At 41.1% G+C, this 18,371-nt stretch overlaps 1 protein-coding gene across 1 annotated transcript; it reads left to right on the top strand.

Moving 5' to 3' along the window:
• Nucleotides 1-7,298: 7,298 nt before the first annotated feature.
• On the top strand, nucleotides 7,299-17,701 carry RNF125 (ring finger protein 125). The gene is made up of 6 exons (XM_054394663.1): nucleotides 7,299-7,414; nucleotides 11,195-11,348; nucleotides 13,770-13,864; nucleotides 14,620-14,710; nucleotides 16,106-16,213; nucleotides 17,511-17,701. The coding sequence occupies exons 1-6, from the start codon at nucleotides 7,299-7,301 to the stop codon at nucleotides 17,601-17,603; spliced, it is 657 nt and encodes a 218-aa protein (XP_054250638.1). The 3' UTR covers nucleotides 17,604-17,701.
• The last annotated feature ends 670 nt before the right edge of the window (nucleotides 17,702-18,371 follow it).

The following is an 18,371-nucleotide window of genomic DNA, read 5'->3' as shown; positions in this document are numbered from 1 at the left end:
TACTAAATACTGCAGGGGGGGGGGGAAGGTATTTTTGCTTTGACAGATGTTTAGAACAAGGCAAATGCTGACATTATGCAAACATTTATGGCTTACTCTCATTTGGAAATTCCCTAGAACTATTCCAAAATAATGTTTTCACAGATACTTTAAAGCATGACCTGTACATTGGAGCTTTGGAAGAGCAGTGATTCTCCCCCATTCCTCTTGATCCATGACTTCAGAACAGTATATGAATTACATCTGCTAGATTGAAGTGGATCAGAAGAAGTCCTAATCGTGTTCACACGACTTGAAATTAAACATCTTAAAATTCTGACCATCACTGTGTCTTTCTGGCAGAGATTCAATTTGTGATGCAAACTTCTGGCAGGCATTCAAATTTCATGTGGCTGTTGGTAGCCATTACAGAGTGAGAAATCATTTTTTATTATAAAAGCGATGGTTATTTTGTTTTTTCTTTCAATTACAGCAGCTCTGCATTCTAAACCTACACTGGCTTGCTGCAATTAATTCTCTGTGTATGAAAGCATTCCCCCAAAGCTTTTAAGTTAAGAGCTTCTGTTTATTAACAGATGTAAATCTAAAAGGACTCTATAAGAATCACCGTTAAGTTTTTCAGATAAATATGAAGGCTGTACATAACAAAAGAGAGAGAGAAGTAGAAGAAGAAGGAAAGCAAGTGAATCCAAACAAAGCACCAGAGACCTTGGCTCCACTCACCACAGCACTTAAGGATAGGTACAATTCTCACTTTCCTCATAAGAAATAGAAAAGCTCACTTGCTCACTCACACTTTCCTGATGGGAGCAAAGGGAAGACAGTCAGAGCTTGCCACTCCAGCAACTTCCAGACAGCACAGTGCCAACACAAGCCAGAACCATCCTCCCTACTAGGAACTAGAATTGAATGGATATTTTTGTTACTTTGGAAGGAAGGGAAATGGAGGAAGGAAAAGGAGTGTGTTAGATTGAGTCTGACAGTGCTAGTTTCCAAACTGGAAAGCCATGACCACAGGATATTTTCTTCCATATCTTGTGTGCTGTGCCAGCTGTGGCATGTTAAAGTCCAAACTTGCCAACTACTTCCAAACAGCCTGCATAAGTTTTTACATTTAGTAATTCCATTTCAGGAAAGTATTTCACATTGCAGCCTAAATAACACACTAAAAGCATGACAATGCCAAGTCAAAACAGAAGCTTTCTTAAACATTCCAGCTGACTTCAGACAAAAGTTTTTTTTGTTCTTCTACAGTGACAGTTGGTAGAATATTTCAAAATTACAACTTTTATTACAGTTTAAGGTGAAAAAAAAAACAACCAAATAATTAGGTCATTTCTTGAGGAACAGAAATTATCTGTTAGATCTATACCTGCTTCAAAGTCCTCATGTTCTCAGCTGAGGCTGACTAAGAGGTGTAGTGCCATGAATCTGAGTGTGGTCTGTGTGGCTAAGGTCTACATATTTTAAAGGCTTTGTGACAGTTGATGTCCTCTTTCCCTCCTGTACCTGCTACCCTTTCTACTCTGGTTCACTTTCCCCAAGCCCTGCCTGGTGGGGTGAGCTGTTTAGATCCCACAGCTAGCCACCAACTCAGGCCTGCTAGTCCCTTTCTGGGGGAAGTTTCTTCAGGGGAAAATGCAGTGGGGATTCAGAGAAAATTGAAAATTCACACAAGCATAAACCAATTAATTTGTTACAAATAATTTCCTTTTCAAATTGATCAGGAAAGCAGCGAGTGCTACTGGTCAGGCAATAGTACATGAAAAAGTAATAGAAAAATCTAGAAAGCTAAATCAACAGACAGAGCTTCTAGCTGGCAACGAAACACTGTAGGGAAAAATCACACAAGGTTGGACCTGTAAGGGCAATGCTGCAAGGAAAAAGACCCAAATCTCACATAACGGACAGAGCATTAATAGTCAGAGGGTAAGTAAAGGGTAGGCAGAAGGGAAGGCTGCAGGGGAGTGGTTGGTGAATCTTTTTGGAAGCCATTGCTACAGATAGGATCAGAACTGAGACAGATATGAGGAACAGGAAAATCTAAACACCAAAGGAAGTGTTTTAAGTTATTTGGCGTTAGATTATTTTTGTATAAGTTGATAACAAAAAATAAATTTCATGCATTGGTTTTTCTCATTGCCACTTTTCAATCAAAGGAGTGTGGAAGTGATTTCATAAATTAACAAAAATTTTTTAAACCTTCTCTTAAAATTCTAACCAGTAAGGGTATCTATGCTTATATGACCTATCTTTTTATCTGAATTCACATGACTTTTCCCTGGGGGAACATCTTTAGTCCCTCAAGGTACAAAGCAGAAGTCAGAGATTACACATTGATTTTATAAAACCAGCTTCTTGGCAACGCATGCTGTCACCAGGCAGGATGTGTCTACTTCAATTAACCTTACCCAATTACTTAGTTTTATGACTCACTCTAACAAAGGTTAAGACATTAAGGTTTTGGAAAGCTATACTGAATTAATACCGTTGACAGAGATTACTATCCCGGATAACAGCTTCCTTGAAAGCAGGCAAATAGGTGAAGGAATTAGGGAAGCTCACTGAAACTGAAATTCACATCTCAAGGCAACTGCAGTGCAGCCTGACAAATGTGCATGCACTGGTCTCTCCCTTTTGGGAGTGGGAAATACTTGCCTCTTTCTTGACTTGCATAAATGACTGGAAACTCCTACAAGGAAATCCTCTGCAATCTTAGCATTTTTCCTTAGGATGAGGGAATGAGGAGGAAAGGCAGCTTGGCATGTTCTTTTTAGGCTGGCCAACAAACATCCATTGTTGTGCTTCACTGAGGGTTTTCAGTTGTAAAACTGGGTGGGATATGCTATGTGCTTCAGCAGCAGTGTTCGTGTTATGCATGCTCAGGTCACATCAGAGGAAACGCATCCCAGAACCTCTGCTCAGAAACTGTCAATCTGTGTCCCATCCCCATCTCCTTAATGCAATTCTGTGCAGATTATCTGTGGGCATCTGAAGTATGTTCTGTCTTGAGTGAAGGGATGGTGAAGCCACATTAAGGGCCCAAGAGGGAAAAATGGTTTGTGTTTTATCATATTCCAATGTTCCCAGCTCTTCTCTCTCAGGGTTATGCTTGGATCCTTTCAGTGGAGACTGTATTCTGTAAATACCATGGCTTTGGTAGCCCTTGCAGTTGTCAGCAGAGTTACAAACAGCTAGCACGCTGAGCTCAGCCTCCTCAAGCTACTGCCTGCTCAAGCCTTCTCATACACTACTTCTCTTTCTTTCCTTGGGCCTGCCCTAACAACCAGCTTGACGACACCCTTCCCATGGGGAGTACTGGGTGAGGATTCCTGGTCCTCAAGCCCCCAGGAGTGCCTTGCCAGAGGCTGCTGAGGAGGCTGAGCTGATGTTTGGAGCAGCTGCAGCTGCTCAGTGCTCACAGACGGTGCTGGGACCATTTCTGGATGAGGAACTGGAGAAGGCTCGAGTCTCAACAGAGCAGCTCTGTCATTGGGTGGAGGCTCTTGCAAGGACAGATTTATATATACACAGAGATTATATTGTTAACCTCTTTGGGGGATCAGTCTAAAAACTCATGAATGAACATCGCTGTCACTGTAGAGCAAATAAGCCCCTTAAAGTTTTGTGACTCTCCAGATTACTTTAATGATGCTCAAAGTCCTCAAAAACAGAAAATAAAGAACTGACAAATGCTGACATTTTTGTGTCTGAGTACCCAAAGCTGTCTGATAGGAATCAATAATTGCCCGTCTTGGCCCTACTTGAACACTGCAGCTATTTCTTTCAAAACTGAGTAGAAAGTGCACAGCACTCACAAACAGCAACTAAACTGAAGGATTTATGCTATTTCTTAATTAAGAAAAAGACATTTGAGGCGAGCTGCATTAAGCAGAGGTTCTTTTGCTTGTTCTGTGCTTAGAGCAATGAACCTAATGCAATAAATAACCTCAGTTTCAACTTTCACTGTTGTTATCCCCATCAAAAGTCATCTGCCTTCACTGATGGCAGTGCTACCAGGGAAGTGCATGCTGCTTCTCCACCATGCTGCTAAGCTGTGTTCAGCCACTGGTCAGTCTTCCAGAAGTATAGTACACATTTTTACCCCTGGATAGATAAGATTGCACTCAACTTTTTAGGACTCATTTTCTTTGAATGGGTCCAATTTATCCTGGCATCCAGACTGCACTGTGCTATGTCTGCTGCTATCGTGATTTATCATTTCTGTGCTTTTGGCACCCATAAACACAGTCAATTGGTGGTTTCATAAATATGTTACCTCTGGTCAGGTATGTATGTTCTTGATGATACTTTGTCATGCAGCATTTCTTATTTCCTGTGTAGTTTGAATTTATTGTAGTTTGAAGGCCACAAAAGACAAAGTTGAATATCTGATTATATTTCAAAGTTCATCACAGTATAACCTGAGTTTAACTTGCCAAGTCCTACTTCTAAAACCATGTCAGTGAGCATCAATTTACTTTTATTAACTGAACTTCATCTTTTACATCTTTTAACTGATGAGGTCAACCAGGTCATTTGAGCCCAGCATTGAAGGACTTCCATTGTATACTCAGAGTTATTAACAATTATTAATAGTAGAACAGAAAACTCAGCCAACTCTTCTAGGAATATTGAGTGAAAGTTCTTTCTGCCTTACTTTTAGCATATTTATTCCTACTTAATTTGGCTTAATACCTGCATTGTTGTTTTGGGCTGGTGAATTAACTGGAACCCTGATCAGATGTAAACATCCTTTTGCTTCTTGCCAAATACTGTAGCTGAATATTGAGCACTTCTCTGCACCATTAGCACTCTCCTATCAGTCTAGTAGTGAGTCTTAGCTGCTGTTCACCTTCTTTTGTTTAAACTTTAGATTTCCTTCTATTGTGTCTATTTTTACTAGGCTTGAATTTTCTTTGGCTATGTTCGGTAATTTTTATTGACGTATTTGTGATTGCTATCTACTTCTAACTATTGTCTTTCCTTCCTTTTCCAGAAAGGGATTTTAATATTTAAAATGTTGTGGAACACTTATCATATGATGAAGTCTTCTGACACACCCTGTTTTTTGTTAATCTTGTTAAGTTTCTCCTCTAATACATTCTTAGATATTTTTGTTTCTTACTTATTAGGGAACCAATCAGGCAGATGTGGACAATGTATCTAAATGTGTGTAAATAAGTAAATACACATCTGTAAATGCCTGCTCAGCCCTGAATCTACCCACATGTAACAGATCCTGACTGAGCCTGTACTCTGTCTTCTCTTACTCGGTGTCATTGGTTGTGAGCACCAATCTTCACACCACCACAGGCTTCCAGCCTTGTGATCATTCCAGCCCTTCCCAGCACAGTCAGGTCTCTGTGTGTGCCACCTACTCAGTACTGGAACATTATTATCAGTATTTCCTAAGATCTCTAATGCAGTTTTACTGCTGTCTTCATGAGACACACATTCTCTATACGTCAATGATGACAGTGCTGGGTTTATTTCCACATCTTATTGACAGGCACTTACTGGCTTATGTGGGGGCTTTTATGCTTTTTTAAAAAGCATTTTACTTTTATCTTTCATGATTTAATGTTTTCCATACATTAGTCATACTTGCATTAAATCAGATTTTAAATGAGTGTGTGATTTACCAGAAAAAGCCTACAGTTTTAGTCCCTGATTGATTTTCTTTTACAACTTTTGCACTTAATTATGTTACAGTGGCAAATGACATTTTATCACATTATATTATTAATGCAATGATATGCAAAGAAATTAAAACTGGGTACAGCTGTGATCTAAATCTTAACCAAGTGACACCAAACATAAGACAGCAACAGACAGTTCTACCAGGGCCATGGATTTAACGTTTTCCTTGTGATTTACTACAAGGAATTACTACTTATTTAAAGAAAACCAATAACTGACAGAGGAAATTCACTCATTTGATTCTGACTGACAAGATTTTGCATATGCCAGAACACACTTTGTTGCAGTTTCTATAAGAATGCATATGATTGTACTGATTTTTGTGGGGTTTTACCTATGATGAGGTACAATTCTTCTTAAATCTACTTTTATTAATTGGTGGGGTAGCAAGAGTAAATAGTAAGCACAGGAAATATCACTGTCCTTCTGTTGTCATTACACATTTGATTTGGCAAGTTAATAACATGACTGTCAAAGCTGTTTATATGAGATAATCATCACTGTGGCGTTTGGCTCCAGAAACTGATGATATTTTCCTCCAAAACCAAGCCTGTGATGGAAATTTCCAAGAAAAGCACTTTGACAGAAGGTTACTAGTTCTATTGCAGGCCAGATGCAAACTGAAAGATGTCAAACTTGCTGATGCTTACATCTTGGAGATGCCAAATCTACTGCATTTGTCTTTTTATTTCCTACTCAGAAGTGGGCCATATTTGAATCACAGAGTCGTTTGGGGTGGAAAATACCTTTCAGATCATAGAGCCCAACCATTCTCTAGCTCTGCCAAGTGTGGTGCTAAACCATTTCCCTCAGCACCGCATCTCTGCCTCTTTTAAACATCTCCAGGGATGGTGACTCCACTACCCCCCTGGGCAGCCTGTTCCAATGCCTGACTATCCACCTAAACCTCCCTTGGTGCAAGCCGTGGCGATTAACTCCTGTTCCATTACTAGTCATTTGGGAGAAGAGACCAACTCCCTCCTCATCATAACCTCTCCTTGCGTTGCCCACAGAGCAACAAGGTCTTCCCTCAGCCTCTCCAGACTAAGCAGTCCCACTGAATAATTTCTTCACTTAGTCCCATGTATGAAAGGGTAAATCAAAGACATTTCTGGCATAACATTTCCTAGAGAAACACGTTTTGTTGCTTTTTAATAACTTTCGAGTTCCTCAAGGCTAACCTATCTCTTTTAAAGATCCTAGCATTTCGTGGGCGCACATTTCAGGAGCCACCAACACCTAACGCTGCGTTTGTTTGACTTCGACGTTTTGGGGGCTTAAAAATATTCAGGGTCACGCCTACCTCCTGGAGACCTCCAGCCCCCTCCCTACCCACCGCTCCCTGCACTTAGGGAAGTGAACTCCTGTTGAGAAACGGGGGGGGTGTTTCTGCCGCTTTCCCAGCCCGGGGGAGACTTGGCTGGCCACTTTCCGGGAGCTCTGCCCCGCGGGTGAGGCAAGGCCAGGCGGGGGCGCCGCGGGCTCCTCTCCGGGGTCGGGGCGGTAGCGGTCGGTGCCCGGCAAGGGCTTCCGTGTGGCTCGGTTCGGCTCGACTTCACTCGGTTCGGCTTGGCTCCGCTCTGCTCTGCCCTGCCATGGGCTCGGCGCTGTCCCGTACGGCGGCTCCGGTCCCGCCGTCTGTCCTCTCCTTCGAGTGCGCCGTGTGCCTGGAGGTGCTGCACCGGCCTGTCCGCACACCCTGCGGACACCTGTAAGTGCCCGGGGCCGGCGGGACTGCCGCCAGCCTAGCCCCATTCAGCCCAGCCCATGCCGCCCGCGGCTTTACCAGGGGAGAGGTCGGGATGTGGGGTCTAGCAATGGGAGAAGTTTGTGGTGCGGGCACCAGGGGCTGGGAAAAAAGCTGAAGGAGGTGGGAAAATCCGCCTTGAACTGACTGAAACTGATGGGAAACGATCGTGTTTCATTGGTGCTTTAGCTGTAGGTGAGGATGGAGCCGCAGCCCTGCGGCTGCACGGGGCGATGGGCATGGCTAGAGCAGCTCTAGAGCCGGCTGGTTTAGCAGTTAGTTACCTCAAGTTGTGTCTCTTTCTCTGCTGGCTGTAAGGAGAAGTTGTGACATCTGTGCTCTAGTTTTGTTTTTCTGTTAAATACTGAGAAATGCATCTCGATTCATCCCAGATAAATTTGTTTGAGGTTAGGATATGCCAGCAGGTCAGTCTTGGGGTAGCTGCTTTAGGAGAAGGCCATAGCAACTTTAAAGGACAGCAGTTTTAGGATGAAGTGAGTTATTCTGGACCACTTTAAAGCTCAGTGCATAAAAACAGCTGTTCTAGAGTGAGTGTGTGCTTCTGGCTCACATCCCAAGTGAGTAATAGTTGTCTTCACCACAAATTTAATGTGAGCCATGGCAGAAGTATTGCCCCTAATCTGAATCCTCTCCAGATGCAAGCACAGCATAAAAATCCCATCTGAAATCAGCACAGAGCAATGGATACAGGCGGAAAATGGAGGAACAAATGTGAACCATCTGCTAGTGACTCCCTTTGTAAACGTGGCACCTGGCACCTGCATCCTCCAAGTCACAAGTCAGAAGTGTGGTTAAACAGTGTTTAGGATAATTCTAGCAAAAAAAAAAAAAAAAAAAAGCCCTAAAATATCCCCTTCCTAGCATGTTTCTGAGTCCCTTCTAAGTTTCCAGGACCACTTGTTGGCCCCTGAAACAACAGAGGACTTGGTCTTTTTTTCCTTTTAAACAGAAATCCAGTAAGCAGCTGTGTCTTTCCTGCTGTTCACCTGGGGAGATTTGTTTTGTGTTTATTCCAGGTCACAGGTCATGGAAAATAATGTGCACATATACATGTATATCTAAAAATGCAGCTGTTCACAGCACCCTGGGTATCTTCAAGAATGGATATGTTAGCTTTTGTTGGATGTGAGAAGTGTTGCACAGCTTCTAACTAGAGATGAAGAAGGAAAAACAGTTTTAGCAATGCTCAGGGTCGATATGCTGAGATGCTTAGGCTTTATTTAATCTGCCTGAACTGCTGTATTTGTTTGTTTGTTTGACCTGTTTAGATATAGACTGAGCAAATAAAAGCAGCGATAAATTGAGTCAAGGGCAGGGCGGTGGTTGTTGTTGAGCCTGAAATTCTTGCAAATCGTTTTTATAGTCAATAGAACAAATCGCTGACTAACAGCAAAAGACTCTGTGTGTACAATGCATGAGTGTAGTTGTTCTTGCCAGACCTTGTATCCTTTATGTTCCCTCTTTTTCCTGCAACTGACAGTTTCAGGGAGAAGGTGAATAAACTGGCAAAGGATGATCTGGTTTATTGTTTTGTGGCATTACAAGGGGAAGGCTGTGGGACAGCACGTGTGACCCTTGGACCGAGTTATTTATAGAAGTCTCTTCCGTTTGTCAGGGAAACAAAGGAACCTTTTCAACCCTGTCTAAAGTACTGGAATAATCCAAGTTAAAACCTGCCCGAGGGCAAACTCTGTGTAACAATTCAGAGTTTATCTTTGGACAGGGAGATGTTGAGTCTTGGCTGTAGTCTCTTGGCACTTTGTGTGAGGATTTTTACTTCTGTGAAGTACCTGCAAAATACCACCTAATGTCTGACTTAGGGCTTTGATGGTATTTTACATGGCTCTGTGGACCTATGTATTGAGAAGGCTTCCAAAGAAGTCCTCCTATAGATGGATCACAGGCTGCTAAGTATGTTAGAAATGCTGTTGCAGAGTGCACTGGTGAGCTTGGCAAGCTGTTTTATAGTGGCTGGAGAAGGTTTTGCCTCATTTTCCAATTCTCCTTCTCTGCTGGAGGTGCTGTCTACAGAGCAGAGCTGGTGGGGGCAATGTGGATTCGTGACTTAGCCTCTCTGGTGCAAATGTTAGCGTTTTACCAAGTGGCAAAGCTGGTGGGTTTGCACTAAAATGACAGACTGAGTAGAAGCATCTGAGAGATAAGCAGGTGATATCTTCTGCTGGGCTGGAGGGTTGGGAGAGGAGACAGAAGGAAAGGTGGGTAACATTTGGTATAAGGCAGGACTTGATTTTAGAGGTCTTTTCCAATCTAAATGATTGTATGGTTCAACAGAGGGGTAGCACAGCATGGTGTGAGTAGCAGCATCCTAAATTGGTAACAGCATGAGCACCAGCAATTACTGGTGTGAGTGATTTGCCAACTATGATTACAGTGATCTATGGTTTTAGGTACCTCTTTCCTGGAAGCCACTGCATTTAAATCTCCAGGCAGAATTGGCAAACCAGAAGATGTCCCTACTCCTTGCCTGTTTCAGTGCAAAGTCAGCAGTTTACTTAAGTGATGTTTTCCATTCATGCGGCTGGGGCTTCAGACATGATTTTGCTCCTGCTGCTTCTGCTGAAAGGCTGAGAGGCTTGGCAGTGGGACACAAGTGCAAATCTATTGCAGAGGTGCCAGGGCTTTTGCCACGTCCTTGCCTTCATGTCCTTGCTGTCTGTGCACCAGGCTGCACAAGGTGCTCACTGTGAGCTGCAGTCTGGCACAACAGCTTCTGCTAGCTCCTCCAAAGTCAGAGGGGCTGTCAGTCAGTCTGCATCCTTTTCTTTCTCCTTCCTTGCAGCCCCAGGCTGTCACTCTGCCCTTCTGATCCCTATCTGAACTCGATAGGGAGCTGTAATTTACTCTAAAGGCCATCTCCTGTCCCTTAGTACTGGGACTTTGCAGTGGTCTCAGATAGTGAAAGGCAGTAATGTCCTTTCTCTACATCTCTAACATCTCTACAGGAAGAGTTACCAAAGATTATCTGACCTTAAGTGACAAAAAGCTTTCAAAAGCAGCTGCAGTGACCACTAATTCAATCTGCTTTTATTACTAAACCCAGAGAAGTGAAGTGGCTAAGACATTCCCAGAGGTCGGTGTGCCTTTAGCCAACCCAAACCCCGAGGTGGCTGCATCAGAGAACCACTTATCACACGACAGCCTTGCAATTTTCAGACTCCTGACTTCATCTGGTACTGAAGAATTCCCCTCTTAACAACATGGATGGTTGTCTCTGGTAGGAATGGCATGGAGTATTCTCCAGTTTATGTGCTCAGGAAGGCTTGCACTAAATTATCAGTATGCACATCTGTGATATTGTCCAGCAGCAACCCTGCAGAAATTTAAAAAAAAAAAAAAAATCCTTGCTGTGATGGCAAGGATTTCAATTTCAAATCAGGAACTGGAGGTTTTGCCTGGCCCATGGGGGACTAGTTCCTAGTTTCTTGCTTCTGCTTTGGAATGTCCTCACAACCATGTGCCTCAGTGCTACCAGGAAGCTCAGCTTGTCTGTTTTCAGATCTCTGCTTAATACAAGCAGGGCTGCAGGAACAACACCCACAGCCTTCTGAACAATATATCCTAAGAACAAACATCCTGCAATGTTACCCCTGGGATGTCATGTGGTGCAACGTTCTGATGAATTTTTATATGCCCTGCCTTATTTGAAGCATGTTTGGCAGGGGGGAGATTGTCACATTTGGTTTTGCTTCTTTCTCTGTGCAGATTCTGCCGTTCCTGTATTTCTGCAAGTTTAAAGAATAATGTGTGGACATGCCCTTACTGCCGTGCTTACCTGCCTTCTGAAGGGATTCCAGCCACTGATATTGCCAAGAAGATGGAGAGCACGTTCCAAAATTGCACAGAATGTGAAACACAGGTTTGCAGTCTTGAACACTAACTACTAAATAATTCCTGTATCCATGCATAAGAGTAACTCTATTAAGATTCCTTTTAAAAGGCGTGTCTAAACAGAGAAACTGCACCAGCATAATGATGGAAAGATAGGTTTTTGTGATTTATGAATCCGTATCCAAATTTTGTGATTTATGAATTCCATATCTAAAAGAGCTCTAAACTACCCTGCCAGTGCCAGGGCAAACATTAAGCTCAAGCCTAAACCTATGGGAGCTGAATCTTCTTGATACCCTACCTTGGTTTTGGCTGGAGAAAGGACATATCATATTTTTTATATACTACAATTAACTAATTCTTAAAATCCTGGCCACAGCTGCATCTTTTAAAATACAGGACAAATACAGAAAATGTTGTTATTTTTTGTTGGTTTGTTTTATTTTTTTAGCACACCCCCTTTGGTAACATACCTAAACTGAGTCTTTTTCCTTACATTTAAATAAAGCCTTTGAAACTTCCCTTACATGCAAACAAAGTTTTAAATGCTGCTGTTTGACCTGGAATGTTTCATCAAAACAAGGTGCAGAGCAAAAGGTTGACAGGGCTTTGTGGTGGAGAACAGGACATATAGGAATAGGAAAAAAGTTAACCGAGATTGAATTTAAATACTTGAGTATGAAAACTTGTATAAACCCAAGCATTTTCTCCTGTGCTTGTGCTATTTACTCTGTGCCTCTTTCTGTATAATGAACACTCTTCAGTCCTGCTCTCCCCTCATATTTCATACCTGTGTTGTTTTGTAGGAAGAAATTGTACAGCCTAGGTCTGACTCCCTCTTATTTTTCCCTGAACAGATTCACATCTAGCTTTTATAATTTCTCCTGTCTTGCTAACTGTAAAGCAATACCCTTAAATCTTTCTTGTCTAGCAGCAGCAGTGTTACAATAAAATAAGGACAAGCAAGTATATGTGTGAACTTCAGAAAGACTTATTTGCAGCCTTGTGGGGAATTATAGAGAGCATAAAAAACAGCAGAAAAACAATGTTTGTTTGTGGTTAACACTATTACTTCTTTACCTTTTCACTGTTTGGAAGAGATGTGCTTAAAAGTGATAATGAAATGCACGAACTGTAACACCTTGATAGTAACAGCTGCTAAATATTGAATTTAAACTCTGGGTTGTTTTTTAAATAAGATTTTGCAGATTTTACAGATTGTTTTTTAAATAAGATTTTACACCAGCTGTAACAGGTATGCTCAGAAGTGCTGAGCTACAGGTGGCTTAGCTTGGCTTCTCAGAACTTGGCAGAGCTGAAGTACAGCTTTTTGCTGTTCAGTGGCAGGGACCTGGTTATAGCTATCTGCAGGGGTTTGTCATCTCTCTAATGGCTGCAGAGAGTGTTGTCTGTGTTTCTGGGGTAATGCCATCAGTGAGGCCACTAAGATAGGGTGAGAAGGAGAGTGGTTTTAAAACAGTCTATCATCAAGATACCTTTGTATGTTGTTTCTGGTACCTGGCAGACTACCCCTGGCAGATGGTACTGTGTTGTCTCAGTCATGCCAGTGGATGGATTGCTGTGTTAGGATAAACTTAACTTCATCTGCAGTTTTGACTTGAGAAGTTGAAATTGCAATTAAGAGACTGCAGGCTGAGCATTTTCTTTCTGCTGCATCTGCAGTCAGGCTGATCATTGCAGTGGAGCCATAGCACAGACAGCTGAGACAGGGTGACATTAAATCTCTTCCCAAGATTCACTAGAATGAGTCAACAATGTTTAAAGGTTAAGAATATAGAACAAACTACAAGTAATATTAATGCCTCTGTACTGTTTCTGTGCAAATATTTTAATATCTCAACATGGTGGCTTCATATCATTTCAATTCTTTCTTATCATAAATATTCCTCATGATTGTACTTCAGATTTGTTATATAGAGGTTCTGACTTGAAGGAAATAGGATGGCCAATAGCAGCAGCAATACAACCCCCAAATTTTATCTTTAAGGAATCTGTAAAAAAGTTTTGCTGATGACTTCACTGAGCCCTCACATTGGATTATTTTTGTTTTAACAGAGTTGCTTTAGATATTCCCTATTAGAAACAGAAAGATGTGAACGGGGAAGGTTTCCCTCCTCAAACTGCAAATGTTTCCCTTTTGCCTTCCAGATTTCGTTCCAAAATATTAAAGGCTGACATAAGGGACAAATGAAATCAGCATGAACCAATAATTATTTCACTCAAATAGACTTTGTTTTCATAAGTCAATTGAATGCTGTTATTATAAAATGTGTTAGAGCAATACTGAGCCAGTAACAAGGAACTGAGCTGGTAGTAGGAGATGTACATTTTTCCCTAGGTACAGCCATGGAGTTGTAATAAGGCTTTGAACTGAGCATGAACGTGTCATTGTGTAAAACATAACAAGCTGCTGCTTCTCATTCCTTAGGTTTGTTTGAGTGAAATGAGAGCTCATTTAAGAACTTGTGAGAAATATATAGAAAACTATGGACCTATACAGGAGCCTGAAGATGCTGTAACAAGGTAGACCTTGGTGATTATGACATCGCAAAAGCACTTTTGAGTTTGTTATCCTGACAGAGTAAAGCCAAACTGATAGAAGAATTTTCTAACTTTTTTTTTCTTTTTAGTTGCCACTTGTTTCTGTCTCAGAATTCAGCACGAATCCTTTACTAAGCAGACTGCTTGCTCAGAAGGCCTGTCTCCTTCTCAGCTATTCTTCTTTTTATGCTCAGAAAAACATGAACATTTACCCAGGCACATTTGAAAGCTGCACTAACCTTGAAAGCAGTGTTTCCACCATGCAACAAGACCATACTCTGTGCTGAAAACTAAATAGGAATCCTCTGTGAGAAAGTGTCGATGCTTAATGAGGGCTCCTGAGAATTGGTAGTTTGGTCACGCATGCTCCAAGTGAATCAGAGCATTTAAATGATGCTTTTATCAAATGCCTGTAGTGATTGTGTTCAGTATTTTCATCCATTCTTCTCTAAGGTCATGGTTATGTTAAGAGTGCTTTTCTGGATCAATATCCTGATGTGCTGGCATGGTTCCGTGCGGCGCTTGCTGTATCCATTAGCAAGGTGACCTTTTGCCAGCACAGCATAGATCACACACAGGTACATGTCGTACACCCATGCTGCATTTTATCTGTGGCAAAAGAAGTTCCTAATGACATCTGGCCAGAAAAATCTAAACACTACTTTTATTGCTTGTAGTACTAAAAATGTTTCTGTTATATCTGCATCCACTAACTATAGACTGCCTTCTATTCCCAGATATTCCTGTCCTTACTGCCAGTGCCAAGTAGCTGAGGATGAGCTAATGGATCACTGTCTAACTTACCACAGACTGGAAAGGAGAGCAGTGGTAATGTACATAAGTATATATTTTACTGAATTCATGTGTTAAACTGATTCATTTTAGCAGGCATTACTGACAGGAGATAACAAAGAGAAAATACCTGAAGTGATTGGTTTTGACAGCGGAGGAAGAAGGTGTCCCTAGCCACATCTTATCCCCATGTGTATATATGCACAAAATATTTAAAATCTTAGCTCTCCTATCATTGTGGGTGCTGGCAGGAGCACTGAAAATGGTACAGGAAGTATTATGATGGATACAACAAGTTACATACTAGACAAGACAATGAGCACTTCTAGCTTCAATGACTTGCCTGCTTTTAAATTCCACACGTTATTTCTACTGCCATAACTCAGATTTATGTGCAGTGTTTGCAGTGTATTCTCATCTGGGGATTGAGGTTATAATTTGAGAACTGCTTATGTGGCCTTATAGGAGTCTGTTGCTGAGGGGTTTAATTATTTCTTTTAAGTTAACACCACATAAATGGCTTCGTTCTGGATGTCAACAGAGGCTGCAACGTCTTGCTATGACCCTGTTTATAGGTGTGAGGTCCATAGGTTGTAGACTCAGATCTCAACAAGCATAATTTACTTCCCTGCTTGTACTTTGCTGAGGCATTTTACATGATTCCCACATCTCACAGAAGAGGTGTTTTTGACAGATTATAGACTGAAGGACTGAAGCCAACCCTCCTGCTTTCTGCAGCAGGTAGGATGGGGAAATGCAATAATGTAAAAATTTTAAGCAGAAAAAATGAAAATGTAATTTTTGAAAGTCATATTGGTTTCACAATTGTTTTAGACACCACATGACTACTACAAAGCAAAGAGAGGGAACATGCTGAAAGGTGCACTTTGTGATGTGGCTACTGACACTCTGACCCTTCCCTTTAACTCTGAAATACTTTGGGTAACTGTTTCAGGATTTCAGGAGTACCTGTAAAGGTGATTTGGCATGGCTGTTTCAACCTTTTTATATCAAACTTAGAATGAACACACAGCCTTTTAGTTCCAAGAAAGGATTTTTTAGACATGTTGTATGACACTGTTCATTACCATAAAGTGTCATAAAGCTGGTTTTCAGTCTACTTATGGTATATTTACCCATGGTGTATTCCATAAGAGTTATCCTTTAGCATACACAGTGTTCTCACGCTGTTGCTTGAAGAAATAAATGTTGCAGCAACTGCAACTTTTCTCTTAGAGAACACAGGAAGTAATTAAACGTTTCTTTCCATGGCACTTGTGTTGTAAGCACACAGGGAATTCTTGTAAGTTTCTTGCAGCACTTTATTACCCAAATGCTGGCTTGAATAATAGACAAGTGGATTATCTGTTATTAGTTTTATTTGAATGATAAACAAATGCATACTGAGTACATCCTTCCATTTATTTATAGTGTTGTCCAATTTGTTGCTTAACACCTGGGAGAGATCCAAGCTACTTCAGCAGCAATTTTATAAGGCATCTTCAAGTCAGACATATGCTCCATTATGAAGACTACATAGTGAGTAGTGCTACTTGCAACATATTTGACTCGTGTTCTTTATGTATATCTTCTTTAACACCTTTATCCATCAAGAAGTCATGAAAAGAACTGAGCAGGTAACTGCACTGGAGTCATGAAGTGTGGTAGATATATACAGGAAGTCCACTGTCTGGTACTCGGAGGCATCATCTTTCTTACGGTTTCTGTCCTCATTTCTGTTGTTGTCTCATGGTGGGACCAGGGAAAGGTCCTCCATTACCTCATTTCCGAATAGGAAGAAAGGTAATGGATTAAAGCTTGTGGACAGCAGATTTAGACTGGGTATTAGAAAGAAATTTTTTACAGTAAGGGTGGTGAGACACTGGAACAGGTTGCACAGGGCAGTTGTGGAGGCCCCCTCCCTGGAGGTGTTGAAGGCCAGGTTGGATGAGGCCTTGAGCAATCTGGTCTGGTGGAAGGTGTCGCTGTCAATAGAAGGGAGATTGGAAATGGATGATCTTCAAGGTCCCTTCCAAGCCAAACCATTCTACAAATCTATGAATCTGACTCATGTTTATAAATGACTTGAAGATCTGCAAATGGAAACTTAGGTGCTTTAGAAGTTTCAACAACCTATTTTTATTCTATAAGAACCCAAGAGGACACAGTTGTACCTTTGAAAGATGCTGCAGCTGTTTGCTCTCTAAGTGAACTATACAACAGAAATTGCAGCACAAGCATTAACATGCTTCTCAAGAATATTAGCTAGTGCTTTCCTGTGTTTATGTTTGTAACCCATTCTGGCAAAGATATAAAACATTTTTGTTTTCAAATGGTGTAAAAGTACTGAAGAAGACGATGTCCAAATGGTAGGCTGGGGTGAAGAACCATCTTAGTAATTTGAACCTATAATTCACACACATGGCAGAAGCAGACCTATGTATGATAGCACTTTAATGATAGCTGGCATATACAGCTTCAGAAAGCATAGCTAGGACTGAGTATCTACTTTTATACATGGTAATAGGACATGGATCACCAAATCTGGCTCTCTAATGAAGAATATCAGCGTTGTTGGGGTCTGCATATTCACTGAAGTAAGCTGTTTGAGCATTTGACACCCTCGTTTGTTTCAAGTTTAATACTGATTTCTTCTCTTCCTTCCTGTTACAGTGTTTACCATCAAAGAACAGAAAGTTAAGCAGTAAACTTTAAACACAGATGTAAACCCAGATGAAACCAGTGTTTTGTTAACTGGCAACTGAAGCAGTCAAAAATAAACCTTTAAAATATTAATTACTATCTTGAGAGTCAATAAAATACTTTTTCTTTTCAGGACATAAACACTGTTGGAGAAATTCTAATTGAAAGTGCTCTAGATGGGTCATTCTTAGACTATGTCCATGTGAATCATCCAAACAGCTCATAAGAACTGCTGCAGAAGAGTGGAGGAACTTGTGCTGTGGATAAACATGGCCATTAAAAGGTTGGCTTTTGCAGTTAATAATGGAGTGTTAATAACCTGTATGGACCTGCTTTTATTTTTTTGTAAGCATTGTTTTGATTTAGATTTTTTTTTTAATTAAATTTCAGTTTCATGTAAAAATATAGTTTTGGGTTGGTTTGCATTTTTTTTTTGTGAGAATAAAAGAAAATATTGGCAGATTCTCCACCAGTCAACGGTCCTGAACTTGCTGCTGATCCAGTATATACAGATACACCGACTTTGACAGAAGCCTGTCCTGCTTCCTTGCAGCTCTGTTCTGTCTTGTGTAGAAGTCATTGATGATAACAGTGCAGTGCTGGAGATCAATAGCAAACAACAGCATTTCATCTGCTACAGCACTAATTAAATTGGAAGCCATTTCTTCCAATTCCACCTCAAAACAGTCTCGGGCATGCTACCTACTGTCAGGGACTGCAGCAAAGTTTCCGTTTGCAGTGCAAGATGAGACTGAAAATTAGTGAAGTAAGCTAGTGAAAGCTGTCTTGAAAGGAAAAAAGAAACAAAGAAACCTGCCCTCTGGACAGTGGTTTTTTTGAGCTAACTTGTATCCTCCTACGGCAGGTACAAAAAGTATCTGGAGTTTGGTAGTGTGCAGTGTAACACAGTGTCTTTCAAAGATGCAGTTGGATCTGCAAGAAAGCAAAATTCATGGTCATACATAGAGGAAGTGATTAAAGTAGCTTTAGTCCC

This window comes from Indicator indicator, chromosome 31, assembly GCF_027791375.1.
Source record: "Indicator indicator isolate 239-I01 chromosome 31, UM_Iind_1.1, whole genome shotgun sequence".
Taxonomy (NCBI): domain Eukaryota; kingdom Metazoa; phylum Chordata; class Aves; order Piciformes; family Indicatoridae; genus Indicator; species Indicator indicator.
Note: the sequence above shows the minus strand (reverse complement) of the source record. Positions and strands in the feature narration are given on the sequence as shown.